General features: G+C 48.6%; 1 protein-coding gene across 4 annotated transcripts in view; it reads right to left on the bottom strand.

Moving 5' to 3' along the window:
* ITPK1 (inositol-tetrakisphosphate 1-kinase) overlaps positions 1–13,972 on the bottom strand; it is a 108,769-nt gene extending 94,797 nt beyond the window's left edge. The window contains exons 1-2 of one of the 4 annotated variants that reach the window (XM_083167748.1): positions 13,826–13,972; positions 10,403–10,578 (exon numbers count right to left, since the gene is read on the bottom strand). In XM_083167748.1, the coding sequence (XP_083023874.1) occupies positions 10,403–10,497 (95 nt within the window). In that variant the 5' untranslated portion in view covers positions 10,498–10,578; positions 13,826–13,972. Of the gene's footprint in view, positions 1–10,402; positions 10,579–11,665; positions 12,064–13,825 lie in introns of those variants that run through there. The other 3 variants (XM_083167747.1, XM_083167749.1, XM_083167751.1) reach the window with 3 other exon arrangements.
* Positions 13,973–22,229: the final 8,257 nt, after the last annotated feature.

Below are 22,229 nucleotides of genomic sequence, written 5' to 3'. Positions count from 1 at the left end.
GATGGAGCCGCTACCGCCAGGGGTGCGTGCGCACGAGACTCTCGCGCGCCCCTTGGCAACGGAGCCTGCTGCCTGTCCCCGCTGCCTCCCCCGCAGTCCCCCCCCCCCCCCCCCCCGTGAACTGGGCAGCGTCTCCCTGAAGCAGAGACGGGCAGGGAGACGCTGCACAGCCGCCGCACGCGCATCCCAGTCCTTATCACCAGCACTTGCCAGTGACAGGGATCTGGTGGGCGCTGGCCAAGGATGAGCGGCGCTACAGGGGCTATCTAATTAGCCCCAATTACGCACGCTTTAAGTCATTAAAGAGAAAAGGGTACTTGTGTAGTTTCACGGCGCCCAATATATCGGATGCAATATCGGCCGATATATCGAACTCCATGCGTAGTGGATAGTGGGGTATGAAAAGGTCAAAAATCGCATCGATATATCGGGCGCCGTGAAACTACACAAGTACCGTGAAAAATGTTACTTGAAACCGCCACTTGGCCACATTTCTTGAGTTGGACAAACTGAAAGCCACACAGTGACCTTACCAAATAATTCCTGCATCTGCCTCTGCCTGTGGTAGGTAGATGTACCCAGAAACGCGCTGGACGCCCTCCAACTATACAGAAGCACAACACTCGGGAAAACAGTTTGTCAGTTTGTAGTATAAAAGCAGCGCAAGACGAGTCTGGTCTGGATCCAACATTACTTCATGTATACTTTACTGACAGATAATTCATCGGTTACCCAACAAGACCCTCACTGCCACTAGAAACTGTCATACACAATGATTTAATAGTGGACCGGTCACTCCAAAAATATAACTGCTTTGCCATCTATAAACAAGAAATACTTACCCAGCCAGAATGCAAAGTGCCAGTCAAACGGTGTGCAAGCACTGGAGCCGCAAGTCGGCTGAGGTAAAAACGATTCAGGGCTAGATGTATGAAACGGTGATAAGGGAGGAGGAGTGGCCCATGGCAACCAATCAGCTGCTCTGTATAATGTTATATTATGCAAATTATAGATGTTACGTCAGTGCTGATTGGTTGCCATGGGACACTTCTCCTTTGGCTCACTTCTCCCTTATCACTGCTTCATACACCTACCCCTCAGTGACATCAGTAGTGGTGGCATCACTTAGCAGTGGTGTACTGATAATGTATGTGTGGTAGACACTGCACATGGGTGCCAGAGTCAGAGAGAGCCCTGTGCCACCCACCCTGCTCATACTGCCTGGCACACAAACAGTATAAAAACACAGCACAGAAAACAAAGTTGAACTCTGCAATATTCAGGATCTGCCCAGCTCGGAGGCTTCACCCCCCTAGAATATCTCTTACCTACATTAGCCAGGAGAGGACACAGGCTGCCGCTGTGATATGTGGGTGGGTCCTCCACGAAGGCACGACCCAGTAAAATCATGGCACCGCTCCCTTCCTGCTCACTAAGGAGCCATTTCAGCGCTTTTCCCCTATGTCCTGGATCTTGTGCAGCTTTGTAACTACTAACTGCCCTCACTCCCAACTGTCACTGTCATGTGACCTGCTCCTATCTGCTGCTGCGGAGATTTATCCACCAGTGTAATAATGTACACTATACATACATACATACATACATACATACATACATAAGGGCAGATGTAGTAAGCAGTGATCAGGCTGAGTAAAAAATAAAAAAACAATGTGTGGGTCCCAGGGACCCCACATCTTAGTAAATTGGCGCCCTGCTCCACTGTTTGTGGGTCCCATCACATAGAAGTGGTGTGTTGGCATGCAGAAACTGGGACAGTGCTTGGGGCAGGTAGCAGTTAGGGAAGAGGGGGCTAAGGGCAAGCAGAAGTTTGTATAGGTATAAATTAGAACAAGAAAACATATTGTGGTCCACCCCCCAATGCAGGGATCTTGGAAATGGAACTGGTTTAAAAATGGAGGGGGTAGGGGTCCCCCATATTTTAAGAACCAGCACCAGGCTCCACTAGCAGGGTAGTAATGCCATTACCAGGGGACACACTTCATGGCCAAAGCATTAATCCACAATAAATAGTCACCCCCGGCCGGGGATTCTTGGGGAGGTGTGGAACCCCCAAAATAAAGGGGTCCTTCTCCTTTCAAGGGTACCTCAGGCTGAAACACATGGCTATCCCCCATGCGGGTGCAGGGCTTATATAGCTTGTGTAAAATGTTATATTGCCAACCAGAGGAGACTGGCCAATGACAAAGCGAGCCTCAAATGGCATGCGTCGGAGCGGCAATCCCCCCCCCCCCCCCCCCAAAAAAAAACAACAACCTTGCAGCCGCAGATGGGACCCCTGACCTCCATCGCTGCAGTTGGGACCCCAGACCACCACTGAGACCATAGGACCTACTATATTGCATTTAGTGTAAAAATGCACTATATGTCCACCAATTCCACGTCATTGGTGGAACACTGGTTGGCTCTTACAGATGATTGCCAACTCTCCATCTTGTTTGGTGCAGAAGATAGCAACCATGAACTTCCATCAGGGGTCCTGGGAGATTAGCAGGAGGGCTGCCTGCCAATCTCGCTGTTTAAAATATGAAGCCCTCAGAGATACATAAACACGGTGGATCTGATTATGTGTCATGGAAGGATAGATTTCGCTGCTTATAAACACTTTATGTAAAGCGAGCACCGCATTCACGCACCACAGTCAAACCCTCCATTCGTTCATGCAGTCTGATTCTATACAAAGATCGGTCACATTTCATTGGCTGTTTCACGATCCGGTCCTACCCGAACGCCATCATGGCCTAGCGATGCCACACACGTCCTTTGTCACAACTTCGAGGTGTGATAATATTCTCACAATATAATAATTATGACAGCACAGATATTAAAACTACTGAGTAGAGAGGTCAAACAATGGAAACTCTACACACTGCTCAGCAAGCAAATAAACTAGCGCCAACACTGAACGAAGGAAAGATCTATAAGACATTAACTCCTACAACCTAGCTGGACAAATGCAAAATCATGCTTAGAAATGGAAACTCCTTCAGGTCAATGTTATTCCAAATGGGATACGGTCATTGGATCACCAGCAAGTAGGTCGACAAGCAGGAAGGTTGACATGGTTTTTTTTTACTGTTTTTTTTTGAGCCGAAAGGCAGTATTTCATGCCCTACCATCCACTAGGGCCTAGCGGGAATATAATATAGTGTACCGAGCGTAGTGAGCCATGCGAGGGGACGCAGTGGTACGTTTTGGTGTCTATGTCGACACGCCATGTGCCGACAGGTGTTATTTCATGCCGTAACATCCACTAGGGCATGGTGGGAGAATAATGTGCCGAGTGTAGGAAGGTGCCTTGCCTGAAGCATGGTGAGGGGATGCGGTGCTACGTTTTAGTGTTTATGTTGACTGTGTCGACATTCGGGTTAAAAAAAGTAAAGTGGAAAAAAAAAAACACGTTGACTTTTTTTAATGTTGACCTTACCCATGTTGACCGAATGACCCTATCGACCTAACCCATGTCGACATAATGCTTGTCGACCTAGTTGCTGGTGATCTAATGATCCATACCCTTCCAAATGTGGCACAGAAGAGAGAGATAATAGGCTAACATGTAACAGACTCTAAATGGTTGTAGTACTGAACAGGCATGCCCTGAAAACATGCACTGCATTTACAGACCAGTGAAGGGCCAATGGAATGCTGATCACTAGCAAAAGTGATTGACAGCCTGCAGACATTTGGGGGGGGGGGGGGGGTGGTAACCCAGTGTTTCCTGAGGAGTGCCCCAAAAACAGTAGGCGGTCCCCCGGAAATTGGGAGGAAGGCCCGCTGACGTCATTCACAGCTGTGCACAGGGGCGGGGTTTTGTGTGGGGCGGCCTTTACGTTCTCGCTGGACTACGAACCCTTGCAGCTCATCGGGTAGGTCTGAATCGGACCATTTTGCCTCACATCATTGAAGTCCAGGAAACCAATGAATAGGGCCCAGTTTATCGAATTCTGAACTGTTCATAGTGGATATGAGGGCTGGCCTTGTGTATAAGTAAATGAATAACTACTATACATACCAGGAAGACTGTGATCAGGAACACGGACCAGTACAAATATACACTGCAGACACCACGGTAAATAACGCCCTAGCTCTCATACTAGATTTTAGCCTACGAAACTTATATTCACCCGATTGCTGAAGGAAGAGTCCATTGTTTGTCTTGTACGCTCAAAACACACAGGTTACGTGAGGCAAAGATTCGAATAGATGAGGGATAGAAATTGTGATTGTCCTCTCTGTGACATCACCCTATTTTGTTACATCACCATATTGTGGCCCGACACTTATCATGCTAAATACTTTCCAGAGGCGACTCATTCTGCAGCAGCTGCTGACTCACGGACGGCGCGCAGCCCACAGCCTGCCTATCGGAGAGGATGCTATTAGCCCGATTCAGCTACAACTTTCCTCCATGTATATAATTAGACCGATTTGCTGGATCGTTTCCATTGTTTCAGTAACGCACGGTCATTACTCCAGAAATCTAGATCCAAATTACATGCTGCAAAAATCACACAGACACCAAAAGACAAAATAGTTAAACCAGCTTACCAGTGTCGCACATGCAGGACTCGTGACACACAGACTAGCTTGCTGCCTTACACCAATGACTCCTTGTGTTTCGTTAGCACCATGGCACTAACTGTGGGGAGTTTGTATGTACTCCCCGTTCTTGTGTGGACTTCGTTCGGGCCCCCCACTTCCCTTCCACTGTCTAGAACATATTGGTAGGTCGAATATTTATATAGAACACATATATAGGCAAAGGTCAGGCTACAAAAGGAAGTACTTCCTAGTCGGAAATATCAGCATTTTTCGGCCTGGATTACATCAATTTCACAAGCGCCCTATTCAATGTTTTGTCGAATCCGTGTCTTCTTTTGGATGAAAACAGACGCTAATTCCACAATTTAGCGGCTGTCTCCACCAAAGCAGATTCAGCTTTCCAATTAGCCAAATTTGCCTCGCTGAGTCCCGGACGGAAAATGTCGACATGAGTTTTTCCCGTTTTTTTATGCCCTATCATCCACTACGGCATGATGGGAGAATAAGATAGTGCTCAAAGCAAGAGGGGACGTGGTACACTGATCCGGTACAAAAAAAAAATAAGTTAAAAAAGTTAAGATGACACGTGGGACTTAATGTTCTATTCAGTCATACATAAGGAACGCGAAGCCCACCTTCTACAGAAAATACATTTGCAGGCCTTCACCTTTCAGGAAAGCAGCAGAGACAGTGCGAATGTCTGGCGCACTTTTGGACAGATGCCAGTAACAGGGGTGCCGGCGGGACAATATACTGCACATCATATACACTAAAAGCATACATCTCATTTGGAGGCTGTAATTCTGTAGAACGTAAACAATGCAGTAAGTGCTTTCCGACGTGGATAGTGGGGGTATCAAAAGGTCGGAGATCGCGTACCGCCGCCACTCGCCACGCTTCAGGTTGGCGTCAATAGCGGGGGGCATTTCAAACATGAGGGGGGGTTTGGTATTAAAATGGGGGGTTTTGGGGCTTTTTACATTGAAATCAATGTAAAATCGGGTCTCAGGGACCATTTTACATTGATTCCAATGTAAAAACCGGGTCAATCGCATCGTATGCGATTTGGTTGGCATGCGATGGACGCGATTTTTTTGACCCGATGGATACAATCAAAATCGGTGGCGCCGTGCTAGGAAACAAGTACCGAAAAAAACAACAACACACAATCCTAACCAAGAAAAACTGGGACACAGGGACCTTACATGTGTTAAAGGAAGTTTAACAGTGTAATAAGACTTTTAGCAACAGGATATCGGTTCAGTATACAAAATGGCCGCCCCTATTCTGAGGTGACTGAGCCACCATAACTCATCTCATGTTTACTATACGGGTCTGTCGCTCTGTAAGATAATACTGCAATCGCAGATCATGTGGTTTTCATATAAAGAGAGTTAATGTCTAAGTAATCTTTATTATCTATCTTTAGTTTCCACAGTTCACGATTTATCTTCTTCAGAAATAAAAACTATTTGTAGAAACCAAGCAAAACTCTGCCCATCTGTATTCAAAGAGAAACCTCACGTATTGTACGAGGGTGGTCCAATCAGTAAGGTAGCAAGACCTCTCACGTGTGTAATGTTTTGTAATTTACCGCCAGGCCAGAGAAGGTAGACTGCCGCTTTCCTCCCAGCCAGCCTCAGGTGCAAGATGGCGGAGCTGGTGAAAACATGATCACGCATTAAAGTGTGTAGTGTGATCAGATTACTGCATATAAGGGGATTATGTGCAGCACATAATATCTGTCGTATTGCATGTGGTTTGTAACCACATTCGATCGCTCGCAATGCGATCTGCGACAAGGTATTCAGCGTGGCAGGCTGGTGGTGTAGCTGAGCTGGTGGCGGGCGGGCAGGAGGGCTGGCAGTAGTCAGTGGAGCTAGTGGTGGATGTCAAAATTTGAAGGGAAAAAAAAGCATTTTAAAAAACTGTTTTCTGCCGCCTGCCAGCCCTCTTCCAGCACCTGATTGGTCACCGCAGATGGCATGTGACATCAGGTGCTGGAAAAAAGCACTTCAGATGCGATGGGAAATTGCATCGCGATGTCACATCGCGTCCGATCACACAAGTGTATGGGCACCATTAGACAGAGAAATCTAGTTGCATTACACAAGACCACCACAGGGGGAGCGTGAATACTTATATTGCTCGCAGCAAACTCACATGTCACAACTCTGACATGGGCCCTATGCCGTTACCTACAAGAGCGCTTAAAAACTCTGCACCTGCAGCTGAGGAGACAGGACGAAGAACAGATGCGCCGTCCTGGCCAGCCAATATTACAATGTATGCAGCCCTGTCACAAAACTGTAACAGACAGAGAGATCCTGACTGGATCTGGAGTATGAAAATGGGGAATATTCTGTGAGAGGGTATGGGTCATAAGATCGACCACTAAAGGTCGACCCATGAAATGGGATGGTAGGGTATAAAACACCGCCTGTCAACACAAGTCGGCTCAAAAAAATGTAAAAAAACTCACTTTGACCTTTTCACTGCTGACCTTCCCATTGTCGTCTTAATCCTTGGGTCTACCTTCCGACCCTTTAGTGGTCAAGTTTATGTATGTCAACCTTCATAGTGTCGACGTAGCGACAGGTGACACACACAGCACATATTAAACTGCTCATTCACACTGGAGAAAAAGGAAACGATTGATACACAAAAACGTGACTATACGCCGGCTGCTGGATACGGAGGGCGTAACTAACATCCACCAGGGTGCTACCGGAAACCCAGTCGTGATGTGGGAGAATGACTGGAAACCTGATCCACAACAAGTCATGGGAACACTATCTGCTGCAGGTTCAGTCTGAATAAACACAAAACACAGACAAATACTGGAGATGACCCAGACCACAGCCGGCTCCAACAATGTTACGCAAACTGCCAGAGAGACAGGGACTGACAACGCAAGCCTCCCCGAGCTGGCCACGGACAGCCAGCGCCCCCAGCTTCCTCCGGATAAGTCCTGGTAAGGATATGCAACCAGTATATGAGAGGATAACAGCCCCACACAACCACCGTCTAATTATACCATCTAGGATTACCATATTTGTCAGACTATGGCTGCAGCCAATCAAGTGACAGTTGACAGCCCCGGTGATATCATTTAATATGCTAATTATCCAGCAAACCACACCTTGCCCATTTCCCCCAGAATAATGCTACCACCTGCCAGTTCCCTTGGCTTGAGATCTCAACAAACATAGAATTTGCCGACACATAAAAACCACTTGGATGCGAGTGTAGACAGTTGTGGTGCCGCATGACTCAGATCACCCCGATAAGCAGGAAACCCCTAATGGTATCCGGGTGATAGATCAACAACGTAGAGATCAGCAGCCATTCGGTCAATACTTTCTGGTCAACAGTTACTAAAAGGTCAACATGAAAATAGTCGACACATGTTTTTTTTTTTTTTCAACGTTGACTTTATTTACTAGCAAAGTGAACATCTACTGGGCATAATAACCTGCAGCGAGTGACGCGGTACTCTCCGCTGTCCCAGTCTCATATATGCCAGTCCCTACTGTTAGGCTGGTACAAGTGTCAGCATTAATAACCAGCTCTGCTTCACTAACGAGGACAAACTCTTTGAAACCTCCCAGTATCGTACATCCAGCCTCCAACCATATATAACCCTCTGCTCCATGTCCACAAAACCCACATAATATGACAGTTATGATGTCAACAGGTAATATGTCGGCATTTGCAGAACGTCGACAAGTGAAACACTCAGCAGGGACATGAGGGTTAGGTAGTCGTCATGTTGTCATTGTTGGGCAAAGAAGACCCCATTGGAACCACCAGATTCGGTAATACCTACTATACCATCAGTGTTGACATAACACATGTCAGCATTACCACCATGTCAAAAAAAAATACTACACCTGTCTATACACAAAGAGATTGCATTCCTATATGGTTTGGGTAGCCCAAAAATCCAGACATACTAATTCAATTCCGGCCGATACATATACTTTATTTAGAGTCGAATTTGTGCAGAATAGTCAAAAACGGACACATATATTTCGACTGTGCCGATTATTCTAACAATCGAAAAATCAGCACTTGGATTGAATAGGTTGAATGTAAATTCGACCGAAATCTGATGAAAAGTGATGATCTGCACCTGTTACATCTGCCCCACCTGCAGCACAACAGCTTTGCGATTATGTCTGAAATAGGCCCAAGGGCCGAACAGGACAGGAGTTCTGGTTACCACCATGTCAAAAAAAAATACTACACCTGTCTATACACAAAGAGATTGCATTCCTATATGGTTTGGGTAGCCCAAAAATCCAGACATACTAATTCAATTCCGGCCGATACATATACTTTATTTAGAGTCGAATTTGTGCAGAATAGTCAAAAACGGACACATATATTTCGACTGTGCCGATTATTCTAACAATCGAAAAATCAGCACTTGGATTGAATAGGTTGAATGTAAATTCGACCGAAATCTGATGAAAAGTGATGATCTGCACCTGTTACATCTGCCCCACCTGCAGCACAACAGCTTTGCGATTATGTCTGAAATAGGCCCAAGGGCCGAACAGGACAGGAGTTCTGGCTGTTACCATCATTTCCAGAAGTCCGAACACACGGACTCACACCGGCTATCTACATAGCACTAGCAAGCAAACAGCTCCTGCCCTATTTTCTGTGATAGGATTAACATTGCATTCACTCCCTTCAGTAACCTTATCTTACCTGTTAGGTGCCCTCTGGCTCTATACCTATCGCTAGTAGACTATTGAAATGCTGTTTATCCTATGTCATGTGAAACATTCACCTCATTACAGTTTTTACCACGCACCATGGAAAATCTGAGTTTTATTTATTTATTTTTTTAAACGTCAAAACAATTATAGATATGTTTCCATGACAACAGTGTAAGCCCACCCCCACTCCTCACTATTTACAAGCAACACTCAGGGACCAATCCCAAAGGTCGCGACTCAGCTCGCGGCACGGGTAAGTGCACGAACGGTGCCTAAGGATGCGAGGATTTTTGTTCGCAGCTACATAGGGAGGTGTACAAAAATCCCCTCTTCCGAAACAAGATTGGGGGGCGAGTTACGGTGCGCTTACCGGCAGTTCCGCACCACCTTCGCAACTTCTAGGATGGAGCATTAGGTGTTGGGAGTGCCGTTACTGTAAGGAAACCGCACTCCTTATTGCCATAACTTGTATCGTAAGCATGATGCCGATGCCGTTTCCTCATTGGTTGAATTTCAGGTAGACTACAATGAAAACAATTTGTCTGCCTGGCAGTCATGTATAACGCAGCGCTGTATAATAACGGGTTAGGTAGAACGCTGCTCATAGGGGGTGATTCTGGTTGACTCACTAAGCAGCGAAAAATCGATGCTTAGCGAACCTTCTAACACCGCCCGTGCGAATGCCCGCCCCCTGATGCGGTACGCACATCTCCGCCGCTTTGCGAATGGATATTTTGCATATACATCCATTGGCAGGGTAGTGAAGAAGGTGTCCCAAAAGCAAGAAGGGGTCTCAAAAGCTGTCTTTTATTAGCGATAATCCATTGGTGTATTTTGTGCGTTTATCCCAGAACACAAGTTTCCAAGCCGACCCCTGGTGCGCTCAAGGTACAAATAAATGAAAGAATGGACTTCTAGAACCCTACTCAGGTACAGGGAGAAGTGGTCATTAGGTTCTGCGTGTTTGGACACAGGGGGTTATTCTGGTCCGTTCGCACGGACGGTTTGCTCACACGGGGACCGATGTTTGGACCATGTGCGAATCAACCAGAAAAAACCCCACACAGCCTGGAGGCAGCCTCACTTGTGCCAGGAGGGATTATTGCACGTACCTGCACAATTCAGCAAAGGCCTGGAAGTTCAATTTCTTGATCTTCTTTTCACTCAGCCAATACCCGACCCGCTTCCCTTTCAGGAACGTCTGCATTTTCGGCACCTGTCTCAGGAGCAACCCCGGGGATCAGTGCAGGGGGACAGTCCAGAACCTCCAATCAGTGTGGCCTGTCACCTGGTGAATGGAGAAACGTGTTAGGAACCAGTTCCACAGTTACCCGCCGGCAAAGCAGCGCAAAACTTTAGAAGCCTTGCTGGTATTGAAAAGGTTAAAAAAAAGGGGGTGCTCCTGAAAGCGGAGGGAGGATAATAGCTAGGCAACATAAATTATTCAGCGGTCTTACTGACCAATTTAGTGTCAAGAACACAAGTGTAATGGGGGGGGGGGGGGGTTTTGTATAGCTGCAAACAAGCCACAAACAACATCATAAAATATGTCAATCCACAAACATGGGGGGGGGGGGGTGTACCCCGAAATGATAGTGTTTCCGGAGCCAAAATGAAGTGGTGTGGGTGGTACTTCCTCACTCTAGAAACATATACAATACAGGAAAGGAAAACCTGTGGCTGTGCAGGGATCACAATCCCCAGCATCTCCAGCATCTCCAGGGCAGAGCCTGATGGGACTTGTAGTCCCACCAGGGCCAGAACAGCCACCGTTGCCTCCCACTGATAGACAGTACCAAATTCAGGGGCAGATTTATTAAGCCTGTTGAAGTGGTATAGTGGCTGGCACTTTATCACCAGCCAATCTGCCCCTAACTGTCAACAAACCAAGTCTGCAGCTTGACAGTTAGGAGCTGATACGGCGGTGATAAAGTGCCAGCTACTTTATCACTTCCCAAGCCTTAATAAATCTGCCTCTCTAGATCCAGCTACCCATTTACACCCCCCCCCCCCCCCATCTGTGCAGCCCACCTGCAACAGGAGGGTAAGTTTGGGGGAACAATAAGCGATACTGATTAAAGAGTCACAGAAGGCTCCAGATCTAGCAGCACAGGGAGGAAATGTAGGATGCATGTAGGTGGCAACATCCTAGCAGGAGGCACTAAACTATAATTCCATCATGCACAGCTACAAATCACACACACACACATAGGGCAGAGCAGGGCAAGGTGCACCCTCACGCTTAACCCCTGCAGTGCCGGGGCAGAGGGGAAGCACATTGCAGAGCAGCAAGCAGGAAGCATGATGTGCAAGGGGAAGCACTGGTGATGATCTAGGTCAGCCAGCCCCTTGCACATGGCACCTTCACCACTGACCTGATTAGCAGATGCTGGACCTGGAGAGGGGTCCAGAGGAAGGAGACAGCCTCCCGAGTCCTGCTCTCACTCCTGCTGGTGATCTGTCTCTTCTTGACTGTCTCCCTCCCTCTCTTGGTGACTGCTTTCCCTCCCCCTTTCAGATCTCCATTTGCTAAGCTGGGTCCCTCCCTGGTCTGTGCTTCTCTCTCAGGCTGGAAGGGTTATACAGGGAATTCAGGCTTTCAGGACGAGGACACACCCTCTGTCATAGCTTCAGGTCCTCTTCTGTTCTCTAAAGCTTCATTGGTGGGAAAGGGGAGAAGCGTGGAAGTTGGGAGCAGCAGCAGCAGGAGAGAGAAGGCAGAGTCAGCACACACAGGCTGCTCTGTATGTATGGGGAGGAAGTAGGAGGAAGCAGTACCGCTGCTGGCCACCAGGGGGCAGGCCCGGGACCGCACAGCACCATCCTTACTTCATGTGATTGGCACGGGCAGGGCAGGGCAGGACAGGGCAGGCTGGCAAAGTTTGCACCCAGTTTAAGATTCAGAATAAAGGGATTAGTTAGTATAACCCTCTGTACATGGAAGCTTGAATAACGGCAATTGTAAAGCAATAAACACAAAATAAAAATGAAGATAATACAAATGGTTACAGCTATTAATAATATTTATTGTGGTTATGAATAATAATTATTATTATTTACATTTGGACTAGGCTACATGTTTTATGCACTTTAGGCTTAGAGCCATTTAGTGGAATGTGATTCACAGAGAAAATCACTGTGTGTATTGCCCTATGGGCACTTAACTAAAATGTTGCACCCCTGCCAGCAAAGTTTATGGCATCAACCCCAGACATTATTTATAATTATATATTATTTTTTTTACTACATGCTCATTGCCAGGCTTAGGTACTCACAGCATGGGTAGTGCTGTATTCCCCTGACACACGCTAGAGGTACAGTAGGATCTGTTGCCTCCAAGGCAGGTGCGACAGTCCCAAAAAAAGGACTTCCACAGCCAATACTTTTCTTGTTACCATGTTACAGCCTGTGTTTAAGTAATAATGGGAGCTAATTGGCTGAGACTATGGCCCTTATTAAGATGTGCGCTGCAGGTGGGGCAGATGTAACATGTATAGGGCCCTATTTATCATTGAACGCATTTACAATGTGATCTGGGCGGAATATTACCGCCCAGGATCGCATTGTAAAATGCGATCATTTCACACCAATGTATAACCTGCCAGGGCGCAAGGACAGGGCTCCGAAAGGAGCCCGTCCCTGCGATGCCAAAAGCCGGGGGGTCTGTGCATGCCAGGTTACGCGCTGACCCCCAGCCGCGACCCCGCTGACCGCACTGCCGCAGTACAATGTGTAGCCATTGGCTACAATGGGCTATCGCCGTATCAGAATGGCGATAGCCATGGGGTGCGAAGCCGGGCTGCCCGATGTTGATACATCGGGCAGCTTCGCATCCCCCACAGAAACCTATGGAGGATGCGGCCAGCGGCGCTGCAGGGATCGGAGATTCCTGCTGCGTTCCCCTGTGCTACATTAGGGGGATACTTAATATTTGCGGTTAACCCCCGAAAACGGGTGATTTAGCCGCAAATATTACTTGATAAATGCGGCCCATAGAGAGAGTTAGATTTGTGTGAGATATTTTGTTTCTGTGCAGGGTAAATACTGGCTGCTTTATTCTTACACTGCAATTTAGATTGAACACATCCCACCCAAATCTAACTCTCTCTGCACATGTTACATCTGCCCCACCTGCAGCACAGCATGGTTTCGCCCATTTTGAGAACAAATTTGTAGATCTGAATAAGGGCCTATATTTCTGTCCAAGTCTTCAGCTGGCCTCACACTGTCACGATCCTGACTGTTATTGGTACATCCTCATCTTTGTGGCCACCACTTACATTAGCCGCTACATAAATTACGATTGTCCCCTCGCAGGCTCTCTTCGCTCGCCACGCTTGAGGCTCGGTGGCAAGCTCCGCTTCGTTCGCCACAAACATTACTAACGGTAATAGATGGCGGCATGGACACAGGAGGGTGGGGTGGACCCCGAAAGCAACCCTCGCGGCTCACCGTACGCTACATGAGTTCCATAGCGTTAGCGGTGGCCGTAAAGATGAGGAAGTACCCTGTTATTTTCAGGTTTAGTGGCTTACCTCAGTATAATCCTGTGGTTTGCATTTGAAGATCAGTTTTTTGGTGTCTGGATCTGAAAGCCAGCATTCCCTGTGCATTGTTAGGAGTTAGGCTTCAGTGGTTTATGGCCTACTAGGCCTCTATCCACTTCAAAGCCTACTGAGTACTGACAACACAGGGTCTCATCATCTGACCATGAGCTGTCCAATCCTGTGTCAGCCTGAGTCTCTCTAAATCACCTGACTAGTCCTCAATCACCTAGGACCCAGAGGTATACATAGAGAGACCTGGGATTCAAAGGCTGTCAGTTCCTAAAGTCAGTCAGCTAAGTGTGAGCATCCTGTGAGAATAATTATGACTACCCTGGTTCCTGTAAATCTCTGCTCTTGTTATCCAGCCGCCCCAAAACCATAATCCGGTACCCAACCCGGTTCGTAGTGCGCTTCCAGTCATTCCAGTACCCAGCCCAGTTCATAGCACATTTCCAGCCATATACCAGTACCCGGCCCAGTTCAATCTGCTTCCAGTTATTCTGGTACTTAGTCCGGTTCACAGTTTGCTTACAGTTATTCCAGTACCCAGTCCGGTTCACAGTCTGTTACCAGTTATTTCGGTACCGAGTCCGGTTCACAGTTTGCTTACAGTTATTCCCGTACCCAGTACGGTTCACAGTTTGCTTACAGTTATTCCAGTACCCAGTCCGGTTCACAGTTTGCTTACAGTTATTCCAGTACCCTGTCCGGTTCACAGTCTGTTTCCAGTTATTTCGGTACCAAGTCCAGTTCACAGTTTGCTTCCAGTTATTTCGGTACCTAGTCCAGTTCAGTTTGCTTCCAGTTATTCCGGTACACAGTTTGCTTCCAGTTATTCCAGTACCCAGTCCGGTTCACAGTCTGCTTCCAGTTATTCCGGTACCCAGTCCAGTTCACAGTCTGCTTCCAGTTAGTCCAGTACACGGTCTAGTTCTATTCAATATCCAGTCTTGTCCATAGTGCACTGACAGCCAGTACTGTTCAGCCATACAGCTATACATTCACCATTCTGCTATCAAAACCAACTCCCTGGTGATGCCGTGTTCGGGACACGGCTCTCTCTGCTGAAGCACGGTTTCGATTCCCGGTCAGGGATCGCTCTCTGTCTCTTTGCCTCCCTGGTTTCCACGTACTCGCACAGACCACACACATATGCCAGATTCACAAAACTAACACCCATGACATACACTAGGAAATTTGGATGCAATTTGGACACTTTTTATGGAGCTACAGTGATCAATCGCATAAAAAGCATCCAAATTGCATGCGTTTGCGTATCCAAAGCGGTAATACCAGCAGATAAGCGGCGACAGACGGTGATGATGCATGAGTGCGTATCGGCGATCAACGCTACCCCGTACACACTGAATGCAGCTCAAACTGCAAATCTGTGCTGCGCTCAGCCCAAAGTCCCCCAGTGTGTATGGGCCTTTAGCTGTGTGACGCAGGATAGCATTGATAACTTAACAAAATGAAGGACTGCCACACTCCCTCCTTTTCTTTTCTACAAGGTTGTGGCCTAGGGAAGCTGCATAGTGGATTACATGTTATAACAAATTAACAGAAGATTATGCAGTTACTATGGTAAAAAAAATAAAAAATAAAAAATCTCTGACATTTTGCTGTAGCAGAAAATAGTTCTAAACTGTAAGATAGAATACCCGTCTGCAGTCCCCTCTCCCAGGGCCGCGCTGAACTCCTGCAACTGCTTCTCTTCGCTGGCCATTTGCAGGGTTATTGGCAGGGAGTGGGGGTGGAAACCGACTGGGTTTTTTTGGGAAGAAAAAACGCTGGTCGTGTCGGGAGATGTAACTGTGACAGGGAAGGTGGCCCCTCTCAGCTCTTGGCCCCATAGCAGCTGCACTCCCTGCACCTATGGTAGCTACACCCTGTATATAACACATGTAACTGTGACAGGGAAGGTGGCCCCTCTCAGCTCTTGGCCCCATAGCTGCTGCACCTATGGTAGCTACACTCTGTCTGTATATAACACATGTAACTGTGACAGGGAAGGTGGCCCCTCTCAGCTCTGGGCCCCATAGCAGCTGCACCCCCTGCACCTATGGTAGCTACACCCTGTATATAACACATGTAACTGTGACAGGGAAGGTGGCCCCTCTCAGCTCTGGGCCCCATAGCAGCTGCACTCCCTGCACCTATGGTAGTTACACCCCTGTATATAACACATGTAACTGTGACAGGGAAGGTGGCCCCTCTCAGCTCTGGGCCCCATAGCAGCTGCATCCCTGCACCTATAGTCGCTACACCCTGTATATAACACATGTAACTGTGACAGGTAATGTGGCACCTCTCCATACCTCCCAACTGTCACGCTTACCGCGGGAACGTCCCGATATTCGGGGACGTTCCCGCGTCCCGCCCGGGGCCGCCATTGTCCCGCGGTGGGGGGGGACAGTTGGGAGTCCCCCCAGCTTGCCGAGAATAGACGCTGTGCGCATGCGCACAGTGTCTATTCAGCCCCGCCGAGCGGCGAAAACGGGGCGTGGCCGGAGTTCGTGTCACCCTGTGAGGCCACGCCCCCTTTTCTTGAGGCCACGCCCTCTTTTGCGAGGTCGCGCCCCTTTTCGGGAGCACGCGCGGCTTCGCCGCGCGAACGTCCCGACCTCCCAACTTCAAAAGTTGGGAGGTATGCTCTGGGCCCCATAGCAGCTGCACCCCCTGCACATATGGTAGCTACACCCTGTAAATAACACATGTAACTGTGACAGGGAAGGTGGCCCCTCTCAGCTCTGGGCCCCATAGCAGCTGCATCCCTGCACCTATAGTAGCTACACCCCTGTATATAACACATGTAACTGTGACAGGGAAGGTGGCCCCTCTCAGCTCTGGGCCCCATAGCAGCTGCACTCCCTGCACCTATGGTAGCTACACCCCTGTACAAGGGCGTAACTACCACAGGTGCAAGGGGTGCAGCTGCTATGGGGCCCAGAGCTAAAGGGGGCCCATCGTTACCATCTAAGTACAGGGCCGGTGCCACCACTAGGCAGCTCTAGGCATTTGCCTAGGGCGCCGGTCTCTGTAGGGCGGTACTTTGTAGTACCATAGAAGTGGCGGCCGCTGCACCCCCGAGGAGGCAGGTGAGCATTCCCCTGTCCCTCGTTCCGCCCCCCGCTACACCCCCCTCCCCGCAGCGCATCCAGACCGGGTAAGAGGCAGGAAGCTGAGCAACCCAGTGAAAGAAGCCTTTCCCGCCTCTGACCCGGTCTGGATGCGCTGCGGGGAGGAGGGGGTGAAGGGAGAAGCTGGAGTGTGCCGCACCCGTCCCCCCCCCTGTGGATCACTGCAAGTGACTCTGAGCTCTGACCAGGTCTGTCTGTACGCGCTGCGGGGAGGAGGAGGGGAGAAGCTGGAGAGTGCCGCACCCGCGCCCTCCGTGGATCACTGCAAACACCTCTGACCCGGTGTGGATGCGCTGCGGGGAGGAGGGGGGAAGTGTAGGGAGAAGCAGGAGAGGGACCCCCCCGAGACCGGGTCAGAGAGGAGGGGGCGGGGGACGGGATGGGCGCCTGGGGCGCTGAACGAGGTTACACCGGCCCTGTCTAAGTAATATGTTTTTTATACATCTGTCACCATCAGTTGCTAAATAGGGGGCCCTTACAAACCTTTGCTATGGGGCCTACGAATATCTAGTTACGCCCCTGCCCCTGTATATAACACATGTAACTGTGACAGGGAAGGTGGCCCCTCTCAGCTCTGGGCCCCATAGCAGCTGCACTCCCTGCACCTATGGTAGTTACACCCCTGTATATAACACATGTAACTGTGACAGGTAATGTGGCACCTCTCCATACCTCCCAACTGTCACGCTTACCGCGGGAACGTCCCGATATTCGGGGACGTTCCCGCGTCCCGCCCGGGGCCGCCATTGTCCCGCGGTGGGGGGGGACAGTTGGGAGTCCCCCCAGCTTGCCGAGAATAGACGCTGTGCGCATGCGCACAGCGTCTATTCAGCCCCGCCGAGCGGCGAAAACGGGGCGTGGCCGGAGTTCGTGTCACCCCGTGAGGCCACGCCCCCTTTTCTCGAGGCCACGCCCTCTTTTGCGAGGTCGCGCCCCTTTTCGGGAGCACGCGCGGCTTCGCCGCGCGAACGTCCCGACCTCCCAACTTCAAAAGTTGGGAGGTATGCTCTGGGCCCCATAGCAGCTGCACCCCCTGCACATATGGTAGCTACACCCTGTAAATAACACATGTAACTGTGACAGGGAAGGTGGCCCCTCTCAGCTCTGGGCCCCATAGCAGCTGCATCCCTGCACCTATAGTAGCTACACCCCTGTATATAACACATGTAACTGTGACAGGGAAGGTGGCCCCTCTCAGCTCTGGGCCCCATAGCAGCTGCACTCCCTGCACCTATGGTAGCTACACCCCTGTATATAACACATGTAACTGTGACAGGGAAGGTGGCCCCTCTCAGCTCTGGGCCCCATAGCAGCTGCACTCCCTGCACCTATGGTAGTTACACCCCTGTATATAACACATGTAACTGTGACAGGGAAGGTGTCCCCTCTCAGCTCTGGGCCCCATAGCAGCTGCACTCCCTGCACCTATGGTAGTTACACCCCTGTATATAACACATGTAACTGTGACAGGGAAGGTGGCCCCTCTCGGCTGTGGCAGTACGGGGTGGTATTGCTTACCGATAATACATATTGTACCGGTACCCCATACCGCCATAACAAATGACCCGGTGTCATCTATGCTTTCTGCACATACGGTCCTTGGAATACCGGCTTCACCCCAAGCAAGGTAATGCTGCAAACAGCATGGGACTAATACCTTGTAACCACAGCTGGCCTGCCTGGGAAGGGCTAATCACAAACTACTCATCTGGGCCCCGTATTAGGAATTAATGGGAGTCCGGAGATCTATCTGACTATCCATCCTTACAGCCAGTGACATATATATGAGGTGAGGCACACATAGGGGAACTGTATATGTGTGCAGGATGCAATGCACAAGCCCAAACAGAAATGTCATCGTGTTCTAAAGCTTTGTCATGTAGCCACTCCCCCTCGTGTCATATGGCCACACCCATGACCATGCCCACAGTACCACCAAGACATTTTTTCTGCTTGGCCTTGTACCGCTGAAGAGTACATGATACAGGGTAGGGACCTGTTACTTGTGTGCTGTCTAGTGAAGGGCACAAGGGTTATTAGAGGGGGTTACCGTCTGACTTGATGCTGGGAGATCAGGAGAATCGCTGTGATCCTGTCATCATTCATTATTAATCTGATTTAATGGCTCATACAAATAGCCAGTTAGACAATTAGCATCAGATTTTATCTGTCTTCTCACTTACTGCAGTCCATCCCCGCTGTCATGGAAGTGCAATGGTATGGATGTAAGAGGGAGGAAATTCAGTTTAAATAACATTCGGAAACCTCACACCCCTCCCCCAAGCCTCAAAGACCTGTTATGTACTAACACTTTAATCAGCAGCCCGATATTGTCCAAATCAGCAGCCTGTATTGCAAAACCAATTCTAATATATGGCATATGTATTATATATGGATTATTTTTGATAATGTCTGTAACTCCATTGGGGCAGTACGGATGGTGTAATGGTTAGCATTACTGCCTCACAGCACTGAGGTTCTATCCCCACCATGTGTTATATATACGGGGCAGTACGGATGGTGTAATGGTTACATTACTGCCTCACAGCACTGAGGTCATGGGTTCTATTCCCCCATGTGTTATATATACGGGGCAGTACGGATGGTGTAATGGTTAGCATTACTGCCTCACAGCACTGAGGTCATGGGTTCTATTCCCCCCATGTGTTATATATACAGGGCAGTGCGGATGGTGTAATGGTTACATTACTGCCTCACAGCACTGAGGTCATGGGTTCTATTCCCCCCATGTGTTATATATACAGGGCAGTATGGATGGTGTAATGGTTACATTACTGCCTCACAGCGCTGAGGTCATGGGTTCTATCCCCACCATGTGTTATATATACGGGGCGGTACGGATGGTATAATGGTTACATTACTGCCTCACAGCACTGAGGTCATGGGTTCTATCCCCACCATGTGTTATATATACTGGGCAATATGGACGGTGTAATGGTTACATTACTGCCTCACAGCGCTGAGGTCATGGGTTCTATCCCCACCATGTGTTATATATACGGGGCAGTACGGATGGTGTAATGCAAGCAAAAAGAGAAAAGGTTTGTCACAGTAGTGGTGCACTTTAGATGCGTCGTAGGACTTAAAACATAATTTTTATTAGGGTCAAATTAAAAAAGAAATTAGGCTGCGAAATATGACAGACAACATACAACATGTAACATGGACAGTGCTGATGTGATTTAAAAACTTGGGCTCATGCGGCGTCCCTTAGCACTTTGAGGATGAATTGGTGTAACTTGTAATTGTACGTCTCACCTTTGGGGCTGGCTGTGTCGCCTATAATGCACCCAGGGGGACGTAATATAGTATTGTAAACAATTAGTAGACTGCCTGTGTCGTGTTTATATGCACATCACAATCGTATACATATAGAAGAAAATTTCTATTTCCTGTGTAACGAAGCGCTGGCTGCTGGATAGTTGTTAGATTTAACTGGAATGCACTACTGTATTATTAGGATTTAGTGATTGCCTCTATGTAAGACCACTGTGTAGCGTATGGATCCTATAGTTGGATCCACACAGTGACGAGGTGGGGGTTAGAGCAGCTGGCACAATTGCCTAGGATGTACTGCCCACTTAACCCTATATTCACTTCTCATATAAGTGCATGAAAATAACCAGTGTCTATTTGTCAGAAAATGCTGAGACAAAGTATCCAGCGTACAGCAGGCATTGGCGATATTGCAAGCAGTGTCACTTAGGGTCAGGCAGCTGCGTCCCGTTCCTGTCAAATCGTGGGGTCACCGGTAAGTATCACCCAGGACTGGCAGGCGGAAAATAGCCAACAGCTAGCTCCCGAACGCCCAGTGCTGCTGTTTTTTCTGGCGTACGCTTCGCAGTTCTTCCTCAGGGCAACCTGTATCAGCGTCACCAGTGAATTTAAATGGGCGCTTCTTATCGTGTTGTACCAATGAGATGTGAGTTACCACCCCTGTCGCCGCCCCCTTTGGGGGTGTGTTACATACGCACTGATCCCCATTCTATTGGTGTGCTCTCCCTCTGTTTACCCTGGCAACCGTGTCCAGGATGCCGTTGTAATAGGTACGTATGTCATGTATTCCGCTGTGATCAGTTCAGCTATATGCACGTATACGGTGAGTAGGATCATCGTTGGGTCGACATTGTAACTGGGTTGCCGTTGTAGTCTTGGTCATACCAGTGATCTGTCATGCTATCAGATCCTGCAGCTGTGGCAGGGTGCCGTTGTCATGGACATACGTGTCTTAGATGTCACTCTTATCAGTTATACTGTGGGGACGTCGGTGACTGCGGCGGCCATATTTGGGTCAGTTCCCTCGTAAGTTGCACGCAATAGCATTGATATATTCTTTCTAATTGCTTTAAATTGGGTGCTAGTGCTGCTAGTTTTTATCATGAGTAAGCCTCTCAGGAAATCCTCCTTCCTGGTTGTGTGTTGATCACACCAGTAGTGTCGACACGTAAGTGTCGTCTATATGCGTGGTCGCACAGTGCATGTGTACAGGAGGAGAGAGAGGTGTTGTCTCCTAGATTGGCAGGTGTCACTCCTTATCATGAGTGTACACAGGTACACTCATGATAAGGAGTGACACCTGCCAATCTAGGAGACAACACCTCTCTCTCCTCCTGTACACATGCACTGTGCGACCACGCATATAGACGACACTTACGTGTCGACACTACTGGTGTGATCAACACACAACCAGGAAGGAGGATTTCCTGAGAGGCTTACTCAAGGTGATTGGTTCGTGCGGTGTTGGAGCCAGGGTGTCAGACAGTATCTGACATTTTCTGGTATACCAATGTCGATACCTTAGTGGGTAGGTTAGTGTCAGGGCTACTAATGTGCCATATTAAATTGTTATGTCGTCTCTTCCAAGTCCGACATCTTATGTGCATGCAGGAGGCAGGCACTTGAATGTTTGTATCTCTGGGCACCCTGGATTCATATAGGTACTCAGATAATACCTGCGGGAGGAGAGTTGAGGTGTTGGTGACATAAAGATTAGATATCCGTCGGATATACATGGTGCTGTACGTTCCTTGCTATTGTCACTAGGTCTGATTTCTCATGGAAGGATGATGGGGATATCCGTCGTGACAGGGGGATCATCTATTCCTGTCCTCGCGAATGTCCTCAATTGGGTGTTGCTAATTGGCTGCACTCAAAGTGATCTGTGCAGGTGTGTATCATGGGGAGTGTATGTCCCACTTGGGGAATTAACGTGAATTATCATAGATAAAAGA

The sequence above is a fragment of the Crinia signifera genome, chromosome 12 (assembly GCF_055691185.1).
Source record: "Crinia signifera chromosome 12, ASM5569118v1, whole genome shotgun sequence".
NCBI lineage: Eukaryota > Metazoa > Chordata > Amphibia > Anura > Myobatrachidae > Crinia > Crinia signifera.
The sequence above is the reverse complement of the archived record's forward strand: the minus strand, read 5'-3'. Positions and strand labels throughout refer to the sequence as shown.